This window comes from Sebastes fasciatus, chromosome 5 (assembly GCF_043250625.1).
Source record: "Sebastes fasciatus isolate fSebFas1 chromosome 5, fSebFas1.pri, whole genome shotgun sequence".
In the NCBI taxonomy this organism is placed as follows: domain Eukaryota; kingdom Metazoa; phylum Chordata; class Actinopteri; order Perciformes; family Sebastidae; genus Sebastes; species Sebastes fasciatus.
This window is the reverse complement of record NC_133799.1, coordinates 30,910,570-30,933,227: the sequence shown is the minus strand read 5'-3', so window position 1 is coordinate 30,933,227 and position 22,658 is coordinate 30,910,570. Positions and strand designations below refer to the sequence as shown.

General features: G+C 41.7%; 1 protein-coding gene across 3 annotated transcripts; it reads left to right on the top strand.

Annotated features, from left to right (window-relative positions):
- Positions 1 to 224: 224 nt before the first annotated feature.
- podn (podocan) lies at positions 225 to 21,079 on the top strand. 3 transcript variants are annotated; one of them, XM_074636409.1, is made up of 12 exons: positions 225 to 414; positions 1,213 to 1,285; positions 6,409 to 6,705; positions 6,836 to 6,929; positions 10,079 to 10,143; positions 11,962 to 12,071; positions 12,161 to 12,317; positions 12,426 to 12,541; positions 12,736 to 12,949; positions 13,147 to 13,590; positions 15,302 to 15,450; positions 20,636 to 21,079. In XM_074636409.1, exons 3-12 carry the CDS (start codon positions 6,430 to 6,432, stop codon positions 20,772 to 20,774), a joined length of 1,764 nt encoding a protein of 587 aa, XP_074492510.1. In that variant the 5' UTR covers positions 225 to 414; positions 1,213 to 1,285; positions 6,409 to 6,429; the 3' UTR covers positions 20,775 to 21,079. The 3 variants fall into 3 exon arrangements, with proteins under 3 accessions (XP_074492510.1, XP_074492513.1, XP_074492512.1); XM_074636412.1 differs by lacking the exon at positions 1,213 to 1,285 and having other exon boundaries at positions 237 to 384; XM_074636411.1 differs by lacking the exon at positions 1,213 to 1,285 and having other exon boundaries at positions 238 to 414.
- Positions 21,080 to 22,658: the final 1,579 nt, after the last annotated feature.

Genomic DNA, 22,658 nt, shown 5'->3' with positions numbered 1-22,658 from the left:
GATATATACGCATCTATTTGAAGTGATCTGGCCTCCCATCCCAAATCTATGGTTCTAATCGCACTTGAACCATGTGGGATTGGAACGTTTTTGTTGAATCCAGTGGAAAATGATCACAACACAAACATATTACACAAAAACTGCTTCAGCGAGGGGAAAAAAATCAATTCCTCGGGAAAAAATATGAGAAAAAAGGAAAGAATTTGTGTTTCTGGCTCCCATTCAGGTCAGAGCTGTCTCTGTTACTCACTCCCTTCCTTTCTCTTAACTTTCCCTCTCCCACTCCCACTCTCTCTCTCTCACATCTGGAGGGTGTCTGGTGTGGCTGTGTGACTCCTCGCCTGCTATGGGACAGCCTGTGTTTGGACTGGACGTCAGACTTCAGTGCGTTTCAGCAAACGTTGGTCGGACGGGGTAAAGTAGTAGATGTTGCTTTGGCAGACTTTACTGCTGCATGTTTTGCTGGTGGCTGTTATGCTATGTGGAGCTTAGATTGAGCTGTCAGCCTCATTCATCCATGCATGACGATGTGGCATGTGTATTTCAGACAATCCAGACGGTGCAGTAAAGCCTTTTCACGACCTCTACTCAGCTGAGAGAGAGCATGAAAACAAGATGATGACTTTTACAATGCTCAGCATCTCTGCTATTAAATAATGTTCTCACTTCTAGCCTCTAAATTTTAAGGTAACATGAGAGTGCTGTTGATTTAGCGAAGGCTTTAAACTCCTCTCTGACCCCTGGATGCTGAATGTTTTTATTCTAACCAGGGTCCATATTGTACAATAAGTGCAGGAAAGTGCCCAGGCTTTTATTTTTCATTTGCTGTGGGTGTACGCATGCTGCTGCGTGGGTTTCCGTTTCTTTTCTGGTAGTTGTTGTGGTGCAACAAACAGAACAGGCTCTTCTGATGGATGGCTTTTAAACGTTTACCTTGAGAGCTGCCTCGAGTGCCCCCTTGTAATATTTCTACCAACATTGGTGGACACAATTAGAGGGCTTTTTCCTGGCTTGGCCAATACACTAGCCTCACACAATGTCCTTGTCAAAAAATAGCAAAAGGCTAGATTCATGTTATTCTATTCAATCTATATATGAAGATTTGACTTTCTTAAAATTGTTGATTTTTCTCTGTTTGAAATGATTGGAAAGCAAAAAGATTGGGTTGTCATAGGTGATGCTTATGCTCTTTTTTCAAATTACCCTTTGCAGTTGGTGAGGACCGAAGCTTCAGACACAGCAGAGAGATCGGACAGAGACCCGGCTGCCTTTTGTTGTTCACCTGGTGCGTAAACGATGCAAACCCTCCATCAGTTAAAATACACATCATTAGAGGTAATGATACAGTTTTCTTTTCCAATACACTAGTTAGAAATGGCCCTGCAGGGATAGACCAGTGTTGGTGGATTGAAAAGAGTTGAAAGGCAGTACATAGTCATACAGTACATGAAATTGTGGTACACAGATACATGGGTGTTTCGCTTGTTTTAAAGGGGAACCCCAGTGAGTTATTATTTGGTTGGGGCACTTGACAGAGAAGGATTAAAAGAGAGGTGAAATATATCCTGAATTTTAGTCTGGGTCAAGCTCCAAAAACCTTGGATCCTACACTACCCACGATGCCACTTAAACGTGTCCATCATTACATCTTTCAAACTCCACGCCCCCATTTTGTAACACAGGCTTTCTATTATTAGTAATTTGTAAACATTTGTGGGTTCCAAGCATAGACTGTATATAAGAAGTGGTCACCCATTGGTTTGTTGACTGCCGTTTTGAAACCTTGCCATCTTGGTTTTTGTCCATCGCCATCTTGGTTTATTGCAACCAGAAGTGACACGAGAGGGTGGAGCTAAAAACATCCAAACGCAGACTGAGACATTTTTAAGCGACCAAAATGTTACAAACTTTCATGAACTGAAAACACAATGTGAAAGGGTTGAAAAGACGAAAAACACGGACAACTGCCAGATCGCTGATCACGAGGTAGCCACGCCCTAAAGCATACCCTGCTTTATGGTCTGTTTGACTTTAAATGGGACCATCATTTACTAAATGAACATCATGCTGTATTGAAGAAGACTTGAGACCATCAACTCATGTTTACAATGTTTACTGAGGTAATAAATCAAGTGGGAAGTAGGCTCATTTTCTCATAGACTTCTATACAATCAGATTTCTTTTTGCAACCAGAGGAGTCGCCCCCTGCTGGCTGTTAGAAAGAATGCAGGTTTAAGGCATGCTAACATTTGCGAATTAGAACAACACAAAGTGCAGCTGAGGCTGATGGGAATGTTATTAGTTTTGCAAAGTATTGGATAAATGTCAACCTAATGATAGTGCTGGAAGAGAAGTCAGATGATCACCAAAGTTATTACAATTCACCCTGAGGGGAAAATGAATTTCTGCACCAAATTTTATAACAATCCATCCAATAATTGTGGAGATTTTATTCTGGACCAAAGTGGTAGACCATGCCTATCCATCTCTCGAGGCGTTATAGGCTGGGAGTTAGATAATGTAAAAGTAATATCATTTGTTATTTATTCCTACTGAATGAAAGCATGTGGCTTAATAATCAGTGTCTGAAAATAGAACACCTGTTCTCTCCTGTATGCTGCATATAATAGGTCTTTTTCATGGCAGACATTTTGACATGTCATAGCAGGAAAAACACAGGTGTTACTAATATATTAACGATGGTTCTGTTCCATTTAAGTTTCCCAATAAGTCAGTGAGCCAGCATGCACGATGCCAGGAGTCAGGACCCTGAAACTGAAGCAGCTAATCAAACTCAGACATCATACAGTTGATGATTCACACTTGTGCTTTTCCTACTGTGACATGTGAACATGTATTTCATGAAAAAAGCTTACTGAGAGACAATCAGCCACTCAGAGCTAGGTAAAAATCAGACACTGTGCAAGAACTACTTGATTAAAGCTAGCGTTGGTGGTGTTGTTCAAACATATTTTTTGTAATATTTTTTAAAATTCTCATTACATCCTGACAGCAATCAATCAATCAAATGCTCTGACAAAAAAAAAGAAAAAAATCCTGAGTCTGTGGCTGTCGTAGGACTGTAATAAGCCTGTCCAATCATTTCCTTCTGCCTGAATGTAATGATAACCTGTCTACCTGCGCGCACTCTGCCCTTGCACTCATTGGGCCTCACCAGAGTATTCCACAAGCTGCTAGCTTGACAGCTGTGAGTACTAACAGTAGCCATGTTCGTTGTTCACATTAATTATCATAATTTATGTGTCTTAGGGACAGACTGTCAGTGTTGCCGACTTGGCGACTTTCTCTCTAGATTTATGAACTTTTGGAGCAAGTGCTGCTAGCTACTTTCATTGGAAATTAGTTGGCAACACTGGGCTGAGTTATTTGGTTGGATAATTTTTTTAAATCTAGTGTACTCCTGTTCGTTTCTCAGCACTACCGACCTGACCTTTAAGGCATAATTTATATGTGATGAAGTCTATTTTCACTATTTTTCTGACTATATTTCATAAAACTGAGTAGTACTCCCTCCGACTCACAAATGGATTTTGACATGAAAAATCTGTGCAGTGCCCCTTTAAAGTACAGTTTTTTGCCTTGAAGAAGAATTTGTTCTCTCACCCTCTGTTCTGTCATTTAGGATCAGTCAGCCTCCCGCCAAAACGTTATCCTCTCGTCATGAAGAGCTGTCTGCTCTGAAACAGTTTCCGGTTTAAGGCTGAGTATGTGCTTGAAGCCAACAGGTGGTGAACACGGGGAAGATACGATAAAAGAAAAGCAATATGCTCAGCTTTGTTTTATGAAGTGCCTTTCTGCTGCTGTCAAAATGTCTTTTATCTCTAACTTGCCGCTGGTGTTTTGAATATCAGCTGAGAACTAAATTGAGTTTAAGTTGAGCTGGGAGGAAAAAATGTGATTTTGGGGTGCTATAATTAATCAGGAAGTGTGTTGCACCTGGAGTTGACTCGCTGTCCGGGGTTTGACCCATGATGAATCCCTCATACACTTGGCATCTGACTAACTTAGCTGTGGTTTAGCTAAACCAAAGTGTCTGGTGATTGGACTTGATTGCTGTCACAAAACGACTGCAGAGAAACCAGATGTGTGATGAAGTTACACCCCACTCGGACGATTCAGAGGAACACTGCTTGATTGCGTTATATGTCCACTCAGAAAAATGGTTTCCACTTCAGCTGACTTAATCGCCAACTGCGAAGGAAAGATTTCAGAAATGCAATTGCTGCACTTCACAGAAATCTATCACAAAAATATGTTTTGATCAGTTTAATAAGTTTGATGTTATTGTAAAACATTTTGCCCCTACAATAATAATTCTGTCTGTACTACTGCCCTGACTTTCCTTCTAGAGCTACCAGCAGGTTGAATGAAATTTGGTACATACTTTATGTTCCCCAAAGGATTAATCCTTTTGACTTGAGATCACTTTTCATTTAGCACCATCATCAGGTCAATTTGGTTAATGACCAAATACCTGCAAAACTACTATGATTCCCATCAGCCTCACTTTGCTAATTAGTAAATATAAGCATGCTAACATGCTGAAATAAGATGATGAACATGGCAAACATTATACCTGCTATACATCAATATGTTAGCATTGTCATTGTGAGCATGTTAGCATGCTGTTGTTAGCATTTAGCTGAAAGAAACGCTGTGCCTAAGTACAGCCTCTGCTAGTATGGCTGTAGTCTTTTTGTAACTTATGGCCTCAGGTGACATAATAACTGTCAGTTTCTGGCATTAAAGCTTCAGTAGGCAGTATATTTTTGGCATCATTGGGCAAATATTCCATAATAACCTTTCAGCATATTGTAATTCAAGTGTTCTGAGAGAAAACTAGACATATGCATCTACTCATGGCTCTATTTTCAGGTTTTCAAAATATCTAGCCCGTGACAGGAGACTTTGGCCAATCACAGGTCATTTCAGAGAGAGAGCGTTCCTATTGGCTGTGCGCCGGCTGATGGACGGTGCTTGGTATTTCCTCAACAGATCTCAACATGGCTACCGGGTCACAAACTCTCTCATTTTACAGCTGCTGATCAGCGCTGCTTAGTTAGACCGTTTGATCGGACTTCACAAGTGATTGACAGCTGGCTCTCACAGACGGCACTCCATCTCGGCTCTGACTGGTTGGAGGACACAGAGGCACATGACTTTTTTTTCAGATTACCTGTCTCATGCACTACTGTCAGGATATAGTAAAATATTTTTTTTAAATCATATTTGCTCCAATTCTACCCACTGCTGCTTTAAGTTAAACCTCAGATACAGTGATCTCCAGTGGCACTTTCCTACAGGACGCAGCAAGTTCTGCCAGAAAGAGTATATTTGAACCCAAACCATGATCTTTTCCTAAATCTAACCAAGTAGGTTTGTTGCCTAAACCTAAGGAGATTTCTGACAGAAAGCCCTGAAGGCAAACTTCTCCCATATACCAGGGGGGACACTGTGGGTGAGGTGGTAGCTATACACAGTGACTACGTTTACATGCACAAAATATTCTGTTTTTTGCCCTTATTCTGAAAAGACAATATTCCTACCAAGCTGTTTACATGCCTAATGAAAACGAATATTCCTAATATTCCCGTTTACATGAAGCCGTGCATACTCCGATTAACATAACCGGTGGCAGACTTGTTTGACCGTGTGAACACAGCCTCCCTCTTTCATTCCTTCAACTTCCTTCTTGAAAAGGTCAGCATTGTGTTATTTGCGCATATCCAAAAACCTGTTGATATCCAAGTCTTTCATAATGTTTAAAAGTAGGTGTGTTTCTCCTTCCGACCAGAAATTGCTTTTCTTTTGGGCATGCATCTCTGCAACCTGTCGAATTAGTTGGTTTGTGTACAACGCACAGAGCTGGCCGCAAACAAGCAAGAGGCCGTGTGTCGCAAACTGCTGTAAAAATCCCAATTGAGACGCCTATTCCAAATGCGCTGTATGCATGTCCAAAGAATGCTTCTAAAACTAAAAATATCGGCATATCCGGCATGTCTTAATTGGAAAATGCTCTATTCGGGAGTAAGATGTAATTCAGAACATCCATGGAAATATGCTGTTTACGTGAGCCGTATCAAATTCCGAATATTGTCATATTCGGAATAATAGTGGAATAATAATTTGCATGTAAACGTAGTCAGTGATGACTGACAACACAACGCTGCTCCCAACACAAACTTTATCTGAAAGCCTCAGTGGTGCATCTCACTCACCCAACATAATAATAACTTACACTGATCGAGAAGTCTCGACGTATAAAAACGATCTTCCACTGCTTTAATGACCGAAAAATAGCAGATTGTAGCTCTAACAAGGTCCTGTTTACAGGAACAAAATACTCCTGGTGTTTGTAACTTTACCGTCCATGTGCTTGTGCAACAGCGGAGCTCAGCAGCAGTGGACATGGCCTTTCCCAAGCATTCCATCCTGCAGGCCCTGAGTGTGCTGCTCCTGGCCTGGGCGTTGGTGCATTGCCAGGCCCCTCTCGAACCAGAGGAAGAGGATGAGGAAGAGCCAATAATGGAGACCGACATCGCAACAGCGGTGACGAAATCTGAGCCGCTTGAATGTCCGCCGGAGTGCAGCTGTACGTCCGAAGGGGCAGTGGACTGCGCCGGAGTCGACCTCACAGAGTTCCCCGCCGAGCTGTCTGATCAAACTCGCCAGCTTTCTCTGCAGGTCTCTCACACAACTGCACACACACATAAACAGCAATACACGTCCACATTTGGGTAATTCTGCTCACCAGTGCAAACTCTCATCTGCCGTCGTATTTAATTACTGTCTTTGTTTTGTCCCCTGATTCCAGAACAACAAAATCGAGGAGATAACAGTCGAGCACATTTCCCATCTGCATCAACTCGAGACTCTCAACCTTCAGAACAACTGGCTCACTACAAATGGTAAACACTGTCAAACAGTCTAAACACCTAGCAGGAGTGTTAGGAGGTGTACAGCAGGGGGACAGATTGCAGACATGTTTGCAAGGTTGTTTTGTGGCTGTGGAATTCTTGCTTGTTCTGCTCAGCAGTGGGTCTGTGTCAACTATACCTTTGAGGTCAGAGCCTTTAAATGTCAGGTCACTTTGGAGCAATCTTAGTTATTCTGCCTCTGGGAGTTTTTTTTATAGGAGACATGCTGTTTGGTGTGTGTCAATATTAAATATAGACTTTTTTGGCTTACTGTCAATAGAGAGGCGAAGTCCCTCCCCTTCTGGTGGACCACCATGGGATCTTATTTCACAAGAAATATGTATGGTACGTCAACGGTGAGAGACGAATATGTTTTTGGTCCCGTTTGAATTGCACTATGAATCACACATATGATGTTTGTCAATTTAAAAGATAAGTTTGCAAGTCAGGAAAGTCTCAGTTTGTCATGGGTTTGTCGTAGTTTCATTTCGTTTTGTGTGAAACCGCTCAGTAAACTACATCTCTCGTCTCGCACGATATTCGTCACCAACACTAGCTAGCTAGCTAACTTGATCCACACACAAATGAAACGTTATCGTACCTGATGTGTTTTATCCAGCGATTCCTGGTCTATTTATCACCGGGAAACGCTAAACGCTAACCTTGGGTACGTAGTCTTTCTAATTACGTATTTTCACAGTCTTATACTTCAACAAACTGCGACTTTTTTGACTTGCAAGCTTATCTTTTAAATTGCCAAAACATCATATGTGTGATTCATGGCGTAATTCAAGCAGGATAAAAAAAATTGTCTCTCGCCATTGATTACCGTACATACTTATTCCGAAATAAGGTCCCATGGTGGTCCACCGGAAGGGCTGGGACTTCACCTCTTTATTTTAGCCCCAATTCAACTGCGCCTGTAACACCAGGCTTTGCTTCCAGACAATAGTTTGACGGGGGTATCAGAATAATTTTCTCTAGATAATGGTGCTATTCAGCAAAGGTTATATTGTCTTGATTTAATAGGCAGAAAGAAATGCATTGAAATGTTAATGCTTATGTCGAGGGTGGATGTGCTTCATCAATGTACAAATAACATTGCGAGCAGCTATAGAATGGTTTCTTTCTTGTGTGTTTGGGAGGATCAGATGACACAATTAGTATCCCTATATTAGATAACCTATTCTAGCTATGACATCTACAATAGTGGCTAGCCACATAATACCCATAATCACACAAATTATGATTTGCAGCCATATACAAGCTGTTAGAGAACCAACCAACTGGGACAGTGTATGGGTGGTATTGTTTTTGCCTTGTGAGTCTGTGTGTGTGTGTGTGTGTGTGCGTGTGTGTGTGTCGTCATGGCAAAATGTATGTAGTTGAGATCAAAGTGATTGATTTGGCGTCGCGACTGATGGGATCCCAGCTTAAGATTGTCTCTTGTTCTTTGTTTGTCTTTAAAGAAAAATTGAAGCTCCAGTTGTGGATCTGCCATTCACAACAGGATCCAACAGAATGTCGAATTGCAAAACAGACGTCAAACCTCGAACCGCTAACAATTGTTTGTTCCTACTGGCTAAGCTTTTGTTGTTTCTGTTACAGGTGTGGCTTGATGCCAGTTGGTCATCATTCTGGCTTTTCATTGTGCTCAACAGTGCTTCCAAGATGAACAGATATAGCTTGATGGATCTTATCTTCCTGGCCAGCTGTGGCCACTGCTAGCTTGTGTTTCTGTTGCTAAAGCTCTGCAGTTTTCCAAATCATTGTGAATTAAGCATTTTGTTGAAATAGTACCCCACATAAACCAACATAAGGCCATTATCCTCCATTGGGAAAGGACGATTGTGAGATAACTCCATATGGCGAGATTGTGTATAGAGTAAAGAAGAAATGACAAGATGAGTTTCTACAAATAGTCATTTTAATACATTTTCAAACTGGGATCATTTCTCATGATATCCACTTGAGGACTCCTTGGAGAGCCTGGACTCATTTTGCAATACTTGCTTTAGTCCAGTCGATCAGCTAAAACCTCTTCTTAGGCCAAATGTGAAGGTTTGCTCCAGCCGGTGGGCGGTGCTTGGTTTCGGCTTGACTGTTTTCAACATGGCGGCCGGGTCACAAACTTTCTCATTTTACAGCTAAACAGTACACTACAAGATGTTTCTGAAAATATTTGAGACAAGAAATAAGCATTACAGTAACAGAATCTTGATTCATATTTGATCAGCGCTGCCTAGTTTGACAGTTTGATCGGAGTTTGAGAGTTTCACGAGCAGAGATTGAGAGCTGCACAGAGACTGCTCGGCTCTGATTGGTTGTTTTCCTTTGGGCGCAAATGCCATTAGTTGCACTAAGATGACACAGAGGAACCTGATTTTTTCACAGATTATCTGTCTCATGCACTACTGTCAGGACATAGTGACAGTTTCATAAAAATGACTTTTTATCATATTTGCTCAAAGTTACCGACTGCAGCTTTAAGTGGTTCTTAAAATATTACTTCAGAGTCCAGAGCAGCCGGGTCCACTTCTTCTATCCACTGCACCCCCAGAAGAATAGATTGTACAGATTCATCTTTTAACACCGAGTTGTCAAGTTGAACTTGGGCCTTCATGAATCATCAGTGTCACTGACCAAAGGTTAGCAGTGATATATTGTACAGTATGCTAGCGCTGCCAAAGCCACAAAATCAATAATGATGCAGGTGGTTGCTGAGCTATAAACAATGACTATGAGACCTGGTTTTGTCCTGAACTGAACAAAACGGTTAAAATCAGCAACTGACTTAACTTACACTGAACTGAAGATATTCAGAAGCAGCACGTTAACGTCACCGTTCAAGACACAGTGACTTGATTGCTAACTGATGTGCAATTGGACAGTTAAACCATTGCTTAGCTTATAGAAAAAGGAATTAAATCCAGTCATTGTCAACAAATCATCGAGCTTAACCGAACGAAACAATTTAAATGAGCAAAGTGATACGTAATTTCCACCTCTGCACAGATTAGCCTATATCAAATCAGACAGATATTGCAGAGTAATATCACTCCGTAATTTGGCATTCCACAGCTCACTGTTGTTTATCAGCTTGTGATGGAAGGTAATTCAGTTTGTTTTTCTCTTTATAGGTCTGGAAGATGAAGGTTTTGAGATGCTTGAGCAGCTGTCTTATTTATACTTGGCAAATAACAAGGTGAGTCATACACCAGGCTTTCACATGTTTGTTCTGAACACAGATTTGTTTATGCAATGGCAACTTTATCTTGTCTGTGTCCATCTCACAATCATTTTACTCTATTCTGTTCTGATACACTAACATAGTGCCAGCTGGCAGAGAAAGGTGGCAGTCTCCTCTCATACACTCTGTGCGAGCTTATGCTTGTAATCACTTCCAGTATGGCTGTGCCAGCTGGTGAGAGCTAAAATGTTACTGACCCTTTTGGACACAGAGCGAGCGAGAGAGAGAGAAAGAGAGAAAGGATGGACAGATTTGTTTGTGCCTTCACAGGGATGAATAGGCAAACGGGATACAGGAAGAATAGGGGATTTTTAAGTGCTCACTAAGCCTCAAAGACACCCATGCTGCTTTAATCCATAAACCATGTTATAAAGGAGAGAGCTCTAAATGAACATCTAATCTCACCAGTGCTTCTGGGATTTGCTATTTTGTACAATGTAGCGCTCGTTTGGTAGGAGTGACAAAAGTGATGAAAACCTTGCCACGACTTGTCATACAGCATCTCTGCTTTGTGGCAAAAAAATCCATCAAGTTGTCATACCTGAAGCACAAAGGTGGTGTGTCATTGCCTTTCAAAACAGCCCATATGCCTATCACAAAAATGAATGTGAGTGTTTCGTCAGCCACCTCCAATGTTAAGGTTTTTGGTTAAATTTGGCAACTAAAACTACTTGGGTAAGGTTATTAAAAGTATGTGATCATGCATGATTAAAAACAAGACTACAAGTCTACAGCCACCCTACCAGCTCTATGAAGCTATACTTAAGCATGGTGGTGCTTTGAGCTAAATGCTAATAATACGTATACCAATAACGTTAGCATGCTGACATGCTCACAATAACAATGATAACATGCTGACATTTATTAGGTATAATGTTTACCATGGTCATTATCTTAGTTTAGCAGGTTAGCAAGTTGAAAGTTTGACCTGATGATTTCACTAGATGAAAAGTCAGGGGATCACCAAAGTTATACTGTGCATCAATCTCGGAACCCATCGGCTATCGGTCAGGCGGCAGATAATCCTCTGGGGCTCTGGTGTAGCCAGCGGATATCTGGGCCGAGACTTCCTTTACCGCGTGCTGCTCGTTGTTTACAGTCCGATTAGCAACTTGAGATGCGAGCCCGGAGTTGGAATTGATGTGTACAACCGGATTATTTCACAAGTAGCCAGTGTGCAGGCTGATTTTAAACCAATAAAAAGCTAAATCATCGTCAGACAATAACTGGTGGTTTCCCAGATTGCAAGTCGGCCGATGCGTTCCGCCTCTTTCGCTCTCCACATGGACTGTTTACCTGCATTCAACCAAAGCCTGCCAGAACGTGATTGGTCAATGCTACTCGGATTACAAACCAGAACGCTTCCGATGTCATAATCTTGTCCCATTGCCTACAGATTCTGCATTCTGATGCATATGAATGCAGAATCGGTTTATAGAGATTAACTGTACATCCTCAGAGAACCATGAATGTCTGTACAATATTGAATGCCAACCCATCTAGTAGATGTGGAGTCTATAGTGCGTGTTTCACTGGATAAGTGACTCTACAAACATTGACCCGCTGGTGGCTTTAGATGAAAAGTCAGAGGTTCGCAAAAGTCATTAGGATACATCACGAATTTCTGTACAAAATTTCATGGTAATTCATCCAATATTGGTTGAGTGAATTCACTCAGGACCGAAGCGGCTGACTGATCGAACAACCAACCAGTGGACATTGCCATCTCTATAGTAACAATGTCCTGTCATGCTTCTTTTCTTGTGCTTGCAGCTCACCTCAGCACCAAAAGTCCTACCACCCTCTTTGGTTAGTGCGGATTTTGCTGCTAATCAGCTCTCAAAGATCTACCTATACACGTTTGGCCATAAACCAAAACTGAGGTACGAATGTGTGTTTGTGTAAATTTACTTTTTGTTCCTGGAATCATGTCCATTTACACTTGGCAATGTCCCTTGATCGTGGCTCCCAGGTCTGTGTATCTCCATAACAACAAGCTGACTGACGCAGGGCTTCCTGATTATACGTTCAACGGTTCTGACGCCCTGGAGATCCTCACCATGTCCAGCAACTACCTGCGGGTTGTTCCGAGGAACCTGCCCTCCAGCCTTTACCGTCTTCATCTGAAGGTCCAGCACCTGTTATGTTTGCATTTAGACGTTAGGTGGATGATAGTTTCTTTTCATTGATGAATATGGTAAATGATGATAGCATATGGTTTGCTCTTGTTGTTACAGAGTAACAAGCTGGAGGAAATCCCAGCAGGGGCCTTCGACAACTTGTCAAACCTCAGAGAGCTGTATCTCCAGGACAACCTCCTCAGCAATGAGGGAATGGACAACGATACTTTCAGGTGGACAAACCCCTAGTGGTTAACATATTCTAACATCTTGCCAAGTGTAGAAAAAGAAAAGCCTTGATTTATGTGTTTTCAAGTGTGTACCAGACAAGAGCAATCCACTCGACAAAGACTATGTGAATTCCCGTGTTGCAGCATCATACAGAAAGCTCATGATTTGATGGCTTTCTCTCCTTCTCTCCTGGCAGCCAACTGAGCAGCCTGGAGTGTCTGGACTTGTCAAATAACAACCTGAGTGTCGTCCCCAAGGGTCTGCCTCGCAATCTAGTGCTGCTACACTTGGAGAAGAACTCCATCCGCAGCATCCCTGGAGACGCTCTTACTTCTGTCCGAAACCTTGAGTACCTGCTCCTCCACAATAACAAGCTGCGCTCACGTTCCATCCACCCGACTGCCTTCCAGGTACATTTCTTTAAAATTTCATATTCTTTTGGATCTTTTACAGGATAGCTGAGCTGTGTAAAAGCATGGAATTTCAGATTGTGTATTCAATTGTAAGAACAGGCTGGAAGAGATGATATGCGCAACTGCTTTGCTGTGAGCATCTGACAAATTTCGTCATTTTAACCTCATGCATAACACATTTGCATTTTCACTAGGGCTTGAAGAAACTGCACACTCTCCATATGTACAACAACTTGCTGGAGCGGGTTCCCAGGGGCTTGCCTAAGCGGGCCAAGACCCTAATGTTGCTCCACAACTTCATTGCCGAAATAAGCCGCAACGACCTGGCCGTGCTGTACACCCTGACCGAGCTCAACCTCAGCTACAACAAGCTGACCAGCCCCAAGCTGCACCGCGATGCCTTCAGGAAGCTGCGTTTTCTGGAAACCCTCGATCTGTCGGGGAACAGCCTTCACTCGTTGCCCGTGGGTCTTCCCCGCAGCCTGCAGACGCTCGAAATCAAGAACAACCAGCTGAACTCCATACCGGACGGTGCGCTGACGGGCATGGACAAGCTACTGAAGCTCATTCTAAGCAACAACCAGCTGAAACTGAATTCAGCCTACCAGGGAGCCTGGATGGAGCTCAGTGCGCTCACAGTGAGTGGATGGGGGAGGAAGAAACACGTCAGATATTAGTGCAAGATGTTTTGTAGCCCTTGTCCGCTGCAGGAACTTGCGAACCTGTACCCTGGACCATTTTGGATGAATATGTGTATATATTTTAATGCCAGGAGGTGTTATGTTGCCTCTGTATTTACTGGTTTGGACCTCTAAATATATCAAACTTTTGAGTTTTCAGGTCTTTGAGTATTAGGCGTTTGGCACGTTTTAGGCATACACTAATATATTATAATATAGGCTATATATGGGCGACGCGTCTCCACTTCCTCCCACTGTACAAAAGTGAAGCCAAAATATCCCGGACACGGGAGCAGCCATCTTGAGATTTTGACGTCATTTGGAGCCAGAGTCTGCGCATTAGTGATCGGGGGTCTGGAGCCACTGTATCGAGGTCCCGCCCACACACCCGCCCGAGCCAATCACGAGCCGAGCACGGGCACAACCTGTTAGCGTGAGCCACCTAGCTGCTACGTTAGCACCAAGGTAGCTGTTTGGCTAGAAAGAAACAAAAACTAACTATCATATCTGTAGAAATACATTTATGATCAAATTGAAAAAGGTTCTATTACACAGACTGGTGACGGTTATGGAAAGTTAAAGTTACATGTCCTCTCTCGTACAATTCCCGAGCCTCCGGCTCCACGACTTCTTCACTCAGAGCAGCTGTCAATCATGACGTCTCACCCCCTTTTTATAGCATCAAATAACTAATTAAAACCAAACTTATCAGAAAAATTAACACATGAACATACATCAGCATGATATGAACTACCAAAAATGACAGAAACCACCTTTGGGAAAAATTTACTGGCCAATGTCCCATCCGCTAACATGGAGGGGGCGGGATTTATGACCTATACTGCAGCCAGCCACCAGGGGACAATCAGGATGTTTTGGCTTCACTTTTGGGGAGCTGTCATGTCGTCTATCTTTATATACAATCTATGGTTTTAGCCACAAGTGTACAGGGCACACTAAGAGGATGTGTCAGAAGTAAAGCAATGTATGCGTCATTATTTTTCTTCGGTATGCTTCGGTGTATGGGCAGAAGATTAGCAAGTACAGGAAGTGTTGATAGCAGCGAGTACGTAGGTGTTCTGGATTCCCAAGCATTCGAGTCACGTCAGGTCGAGACGAGCATACAGGTTTGTAGTGCTGAACAATCTCAGCAACGAGCACAGTCAAGGCAACATTAAAGTACCATGGGCCTTGGGGCTTTTTCAAGGCTTCATTCAGTCAGTAAGAGAAACAGATCTCAGTCAGTTATACAGCTGCTAGAAAAGAAAATCTCTCCTGGCAGGTTGTGTCAGACTTAAAAACCCTTCTGCCGTTGCGTTTTCACATCCCGTTATGGACCCAGTAGCGTTTCTCCCTGGGAATTTTATTGACATTTTTTTCCCCAGAGCCTTGTGGGCCCTTGTACGTCATCAGGCCCCGAAAATATCAGTACCTGCTCTGCTTTGTCACAGAGTAAAAGTAAAGTGGAAAACAGTGGAAGCAAAAGCAGAGCCTGCGACAATGGCTACAATTTAAGTTCAGATTTGTTCCTGCAGTGGGAAAAGGGATATGAGTTACACACATAAAGCATATTTCTGTATAATTCTTCTCATTTTACAATCATTTATCACATAGATCAGGGAAAATGTTTCGTTATGTTCATTATTCATTGTGCATCTTGTAATTTTAGACGCTAGACCTGTCTGGCAACCAGCTGTCACACGTCCCCTCTGACCTGCCTGAGTCTCTGGAGTACCTTTACCTGCAAAGTAACCGCATCTCCAGTGTTCCTGCTTCAGCATTTGAAGGCACTCCAAACATCAAAGGCATCTTCCTCCGGTAAGGGACACACAGACCATTTCTTATCAATCAGGAGGTTGTAGTTATTAGATTAAATCTTATTACTGGTATCTGAGGTTACAAGCCTTAAAGGGATAGTTTGGGTGTTTTGAAGGACGGCGTGCCCCCAGCTTGGGAAACAAACAGGAGTACCAACACCGGAGTAAAGCAATGCAGTGCTGTGGACGGGGACAGCAGAAAGAATTATTTTAGCCACTTAAAAGAAAGGCTCACCTCAAATAGTCGATATCCATTTAAGTGTACGCTATATTTAGAACATTTTCACCGCTTTATCTTTCCGTCAGACAACCCTATACGTCTCCTTTCCAATGGAACTGAACTGAAAGTGAAAGTTATCTATGCTCTCTCCAAAGCTAGCATGCTCAGATGACAAAAGGATAATATTCTGAATATAGCCTCTCTTTTAGGTGGCTAAAATAAGTTTTTCTGCCGGGCCCCATCCACAGCAGTTCATAGCTTTGATCCAGTGCTAGTGCTCCTGTCTGTTTCTCAATGCTGGGGGCACGACGACCATCATCTACTGTAAATAATATACCTACTATGGATAAATACCTCATACAACCCCACTTCAAAACACCTGAACTATCCCTTTAATCTGACACTCTTCACCGTCCTCAGGGCTTTGAGGGAGTCTGGTCGGTGGCTTCTTGCATAACTTTATTTTCCATTTGGATCGATCTCCACTCAGGAAAGGATTGTGCAAGTGTAACCGAAGAATGTGAATGAAATTATTGCTTTTGTTTTACTGCTCTGCGAGTCTCCAAGAGACAGCTGCAGGCGGGTAAACGAACACCAGTGATCTTTCCCCCTCTTTTTTGAAAAACATATTTTTACAATCAGCTCAGAGTGAATTTCAAGACAATGAAAAGGTTTGGAATTCTGTAGCCTACTTTTTATTCTTGTGAAAGTGTCTGAGGAAAGATGTCATTCACAGTGCATAAAACTCACAATCTCTGAAAGGAGCGTGTCAAATATATGAAATGTGTCGGACTGTTTATTTTCTGTACAGCATATGAAACTACAGCCAGCAGTTGGTTACAGTACTGTAGTTTAGCTTAGCACAAAGACTGGGAACAGCTGGCATAGCTCCGTCCAAAAGTAACAAAATCTGTTTACCAGCACCTCTGAAGCTCATTATGAACACATTATGTCTTGTTTGTTTAAAGGCACAGTGTGTAGGATTTGGTGGCATCTAGTGGTGTGGTTGCAGATTGCAACCGACTGAGTACCCCTCCACTCATTCCTCTCTTTCTAAGACTGAGGTAACGTGAGCCGCCGAGTGCAAAACCATGGTTACGCCGTTCACCTCGCTCAGAGACCATCCTTACTGTAATAACTTTAGCAGCAACGGAAGTCAGACGGCGACTGGCGGTACCACGATTTTGCACTCTGCGTTTCACGTTACTACAGGAGAACCTCGGTGGCCTTCAGATAACGTAAAAACGTGAAAGGCTTTCTCTAGAGCCAGTGTTTGTTTTGTCCATTCTGGGCTACTGTAGAAACGTGGCGGAGCAACATGACGGACTCCGTGAAGAGGACCCGCTCCCTATGTAGATATGAAGGGCTCATTCTAAGCTAACGAAAACACAACGATTCTTAGTTTCAGGTGATTATACACTGATGAAAACATACTTATGAATATTATATTCCATTTCTGCTAATAGAGCCCCTGAGATGCTACACACTGGCCCTTTAATTCATACAAAAACTGACTTGTAAAAATGACACCTTGTTGTTTTATGAGGGCTATGTGCCAGACTATACCTGTGTTCGCAAATAACATACTAACACACTGCATACTACATGCTCAATCTGTATGTAATGCATACCGCGTAGTAAATTAAAGATCAAGTATGTAGTATTTAAAATCAAAATTATTAAACATTTTAGCATTAAATATGTTTTCTATAGTAGTATAGTCTTATATATGTGAGCTCTTGTGCTTTTCCTCTTAACTGTACTCACCATCATTGTAATTATTTTATCCAACGATTAACTATTTGGACAGTCTGAAGAGCCGGCAGTTGAGAATGTCCAGTAATCTCACGTCTCATCCTCAGATATTCTTGCTAATCTAGTATACATTTGGACATTTCTCGTGCACACAACATCCACAAACTATTCAGTCGGAACGCAGCACATACTCAATTTTACATCATACTTAGTATGAATACTATGTTACTATTTCTTGGCCAAGCGCATTGACTTCCTAAGCCAGCCTGCTGCTGGCGGTAGCTTCATAATTACCAGACAGTGATATAAATCTTCTTATCTAACTCTTGCTAAAGAAAGTGTATACATTTACATTTTTATAACACTGCAAATGAATACAAACCAGCTATTACATTAAACCCTACTTTTAACTCCTCACACCATAGTTTAAACTCTAAAAAACTTACTTTCAATCTACGAAATGTTAGTTTCAGGGTTATGTGAAAGAGATTTTACCTCATAAAAGTGAACCTTGTGATAAACTTTTCAAAAATCCCCCGTGTCCTGGTCTGTTACTAATCAACTAAATTTACTGTGTGTTGGACACTCTGGCCGAACTTCATTTTGCAGAGTACCGCGCTGTGGTATCTAATCTCTCCATCTCCTCTAACTTGTGTGCATTCAGCAAATTTTCCACTTTGGTTTATTCCACATAGTGCAGGCTTATACCCACAAGCACTGCAGCTGAAAGCAGCGGTCAGACAGCAGAGTAAAGAGGTTTCGGGCAAGCGCTTTCAAGGCTTTTGTTCTGTTTGGTTGTCAGTCTGACCTCAACCTAGCCGCTTTATGGCTCGTGTTTACGGGCCTTGACCCCTTCCAGGCTGTTGTGCACTTCATGTTGTTCATATCAGCTGTTGCCACATTTTTTTTAAAAATTTTTTTTCACTAAAACCCCCCACAGCTGGAAGCCTTTGGCCTGAGCCAATTTAGAGCCGCTGGAATGCTTTCTGTCCGTGGGATTTATGTGTGTGTATTCATTACTAATTGCATGTATACTGCATGTTCATGTTGGCTGCTTGTTAAAGTTCATGGAAAACATATGCGAACATTTTCACTGATAGATAAGAGCAGATGCAGGTGTTTCAGAAATGCTTTGATGTTAAGTGAGTGAAGCATCTGTGACTGTGTTTGATCCATCGAAAACATTAATGGGTGCAATTCAGAGGGCAACCTCAAGGTCTGAAAAGTGAAGCCAATGCGGAAGTGCCTTAAACTTGCATTCTTTCTGATAGTCAGCAGGGGGCGACTCCTCTGATTGCAAAAAGAACACTGATGAGTTTATGGTCTCGATCGCTAAATTCAAGTCTCCTTCAATACAGCATGATGTTCATTTAGTAAATTATGGTCCCATTTAGAGTCAAATAGACCATAAAGCAGGGTATGCTTTAGGGCATGGCTACCTTGTGATTGACAAGTCGCTACCATGGCGTTGTCCGGTCTGGGAGTTGTCCGTGTTGTCGTCTTAGAGCTTTAACCCTTTCACAGTGTGTTTTCAGTTCATGAAAGTTGATAGGGTGGTGCAGAGATGATGTATTTTTTTAGGCCAGCCAGGAAGTTAGCATCGCACTGGTTCCCTCAACAAAAAGCCAATGAGATTTTTCCATTGGATTTTGTATTATTGCAGAAAATAAGCTTTGTGACAAACACACTTTTCTGATACGTTTTGTTCAACAAGATATTCTCCACAAATGAACGCCACTTTTATGATTTTGGAAACGTGGATGCAATTGCCAGAAGTAAAAAGCTATAACGTTAGGCTATAAACTACACCACAGTTGCAGGAGCGCGAGTATACACCACAATGCTGTAAAGGCGGAAGAGACGGCGTGATGACGTTTAGTAGTCTCATTTAGCCACTTGTTAGCAACCACCTTAACCCTCAACACCTTAACCACACATAAAAGCTTCAAAATTCACAAGTGGGATATTTACTTACGTATTTTATATTGTACAACAAAACATTAAAACTCTTCAGCTTGTCAATCATGTTGATTTTTTGCCCGATCCCTCCCTTCCGACGATCATCAGCAAAGCCACGATTTTTTATGGTCCTAAAGATGATCTTTACAGATATTCCTCCATACCTCACAGATTTGTGAGGTATGTTAAGAGTGTTACATCCCCGATCGCCTCGGAAGTCCATCCTGGCCGCACCAATTTTAAATCGTAAATATTAAACATGTTCAATATTTACGATCGGATATCCTGTTGTGTGTGGGGAACCCCGAGGACAGCCGATGATGCAGTCATGTGGGAAAGAACGATAGCCAATTGGTTAACAATTGAATTGAACAATTGATTAATGGCAACAACACAGGTGTTTTTTTAACGTGTCTCCATGACTTCATCCATTCATCCTTCATGAATTTTCAGTACAAAGTAGTGCAAAAACTAACGCTCTAACTCGCTAATTCTTCCTGCCCGTCGTCCGCCATGTTTGTTTACACTAAAGTCACGTTTGGTCGTGTTAGATTTTGCAAGATATACCTTTTTTTAGTGGGAACTCTTGTTGTTCATGAATGAATCTGTTAGTGCGTGGTGTGCTGTTTTGGCCAAATCGTTGTTCACCACGCACTATAGGAACAAAACTGTTAAATTTAACATAACATGTCGTTATGTGTGGGGTCTCTCACATTTTCAAAAACTGTTAAAATTTGAAAAGTCTTTTGGTGTGGGCCAGCCTTAACCAAAAACCCATTAAAAAAAAACACTGATTTCAAGACGAGGGAATCGGAAGTGCTAAAATGCTAACTCATTTCCGGGTTTATGGCTCATTCCTGCAGAACTCTATCGTAACAGTTTGGTCGCGTCCAAATATTCAGCGTCCAATTTTACTTGGCTTTACCTTCTTGTGTCCCTTGTGGTTGCAAAAAACCAAGATGGCGACGGCCAAAATGCCAAACTCGAGGCTTCAAAACGGCAGTCCACAAACAGATGGTTGACGTCACGGTGACTACGTCCACTTCTTATATACAGTCTTTGATGCAGTTCAGTGTGGCACAGCAGCTTTCAGATGTGATTTGTAAATGTCACCTGCTGTCTGTAAACCATCTCGTCTGTATGACAGGCTTTTTGCTTTTATACTCTGAAAGGTCATTAAAAGCCTATTTTGATCAACTGTCTAGTGAGGAAAAACACCTCACGAATGCCTCTCTTCTTTTCTTCCTTTAAGGTTTAACCGCCTGTCTGTGAACTCTGTGGACGAGAGCTCTTTCGCACACCTGTCCAGCTTGCAAGTGCTGGACATCGGCACAGGAAACACCGACCTCCCGTTTAAAACGGAAGAGGTGGAGGAGGAGCAGGAAACATAAGACGCGCTTAATTGAACTGACATTGGACTGCATTGTGACAAGGACAGAAAGGGCTTTTAAATGGGAGTGAACCTGTGAATGTCATTTCCCAGGTCCATTATTGTACTGAATGGCAGAGTTACATATTTCTGGTGCAGGATGCCGGATGAAGTTACTTTACGGTAGTTTCCATTTTTTGGGCTGGTTAGTATAGCATATCTTTATATCTGAGCTTTAAATATTTGTTTTGGACTGTTGACACGCAACATCTATCATCTAATTCTGATTTTTGTGCTTTATTTCAAAAATACATTCACAGAAGTCAGTGTGAATTTTCCCATGTAAATGTTTCAGAATCAATAACAAAAATTTAAGCAAAGTGAAAAAAGGACACGATCACACTGTGCGTCTTTCTCTGCTTTATGTCATTTTGTTAATGGCTGCCTTGTCTCCCTCCCTGGCTTAAAAAAGTGATTTTACCAGAAATACTGTGAGGAAATTAGTGTTTTTAACACCAAGGGTAACAAGATAAGCAATTTCCCATCAGAACCAACAAAGCCTCAGTAATCACAAACTGTTGAATGAAACACTGCAACAAGTATGCTCAATTTACATTCAAGCAGTTGATTAATTTCTTAGTCTTTAAAATGTCAGAAATGACAAATTGTCATTACAAGCCTTAAGGGATTTTTCAAATTGCTTAATTTTGTTGGATCATCAATCAAAAAACTCATTAAATTGTCAATGATAGAGAAAAGCTAAAAAAGAACAAAACCTCACATTTGAGAAGCTTTGAAGTTACAACACTTAATACGTTCATTGTATCAAGCACCATGTTTGATATGATTTTTAGATTTTCTAGCATTAGCAAATCACTGTATTTGCGTTGTGTAATTGAGTTAGTAAACACAGCAGCAGTTTTCATTGTTACTGGCAGAGTGCGCTTATGGTGGAATACAAATTGAGACTCAAAGCACACAGGATTTATAAGACATGATGCATAAACGTACTGGACGTGATGCTCATATTTGATCATGAGTTCAGTATACTCTTTTATTAAAACATTGTAACGTGATGAGTTCTATTAGCCCACGTTTTTGTTGGAGGCGCTCCAAAAGATGGATGGATTAGCCACTCAGAGCATGATAGCTGCTTCCAACGGAGCTCTTAGAATTGTGCTATTAAATTGCACTTGCTGTTACCAACAAACAAACCAACCATGACTGAAATCTTAAAGGGACAGTTCACCCCAAAATCAAAAATGCGTATTTTTCCCTCTTACCTGTAGTGCTATTTATCAATCTAGATTGTTTTGGTGTGAGTTACCGATGGCACTCGGCTTGTGGTGCTCAAAGTGCCAAAAAAAAAAAAAATACATTTGGAAAAACTCAACAGCAATGTCTCTTTCCAGAAATCATGACCCGGTTCAGGCTGTTCTCATTCGTAGCTATACCTAAGAAAAGTAATGCACTGTAATTCATATATATCCCCAAAAAATCAATTTGTATGCAATCCACGTAATCCTGAACCAGGAAATATAAAGAATGGAGAACGCCGCGTAGGGCGGAGGTTGGGGTGGACGGGTTTGTCAAAAAATACAGGACTTTTGCCCAGGAGACCGGCTTTTGTATCCCATGTGAAACCAGAAGTCAGCGTTGATTTTTTTGTCACATAACTTACATACTTAAGTAACGCCACTTCCAGAGTAATTTTAAACCAAATCACGATCTTTTCCTAAACCAAACCAAGTAGTTTTGTTGCCTAAACCTAAGGAAGTTGTTTCCTGTGAAGACAGAATTTAATTTTTGAAAAGACTGTATACTGTAACAAGCGGAAATTGACACGTATAACTGGACATTCGTAGAAAAAAGAACAAGAAAGGAGGAATAACTTTTTGGTTGTATG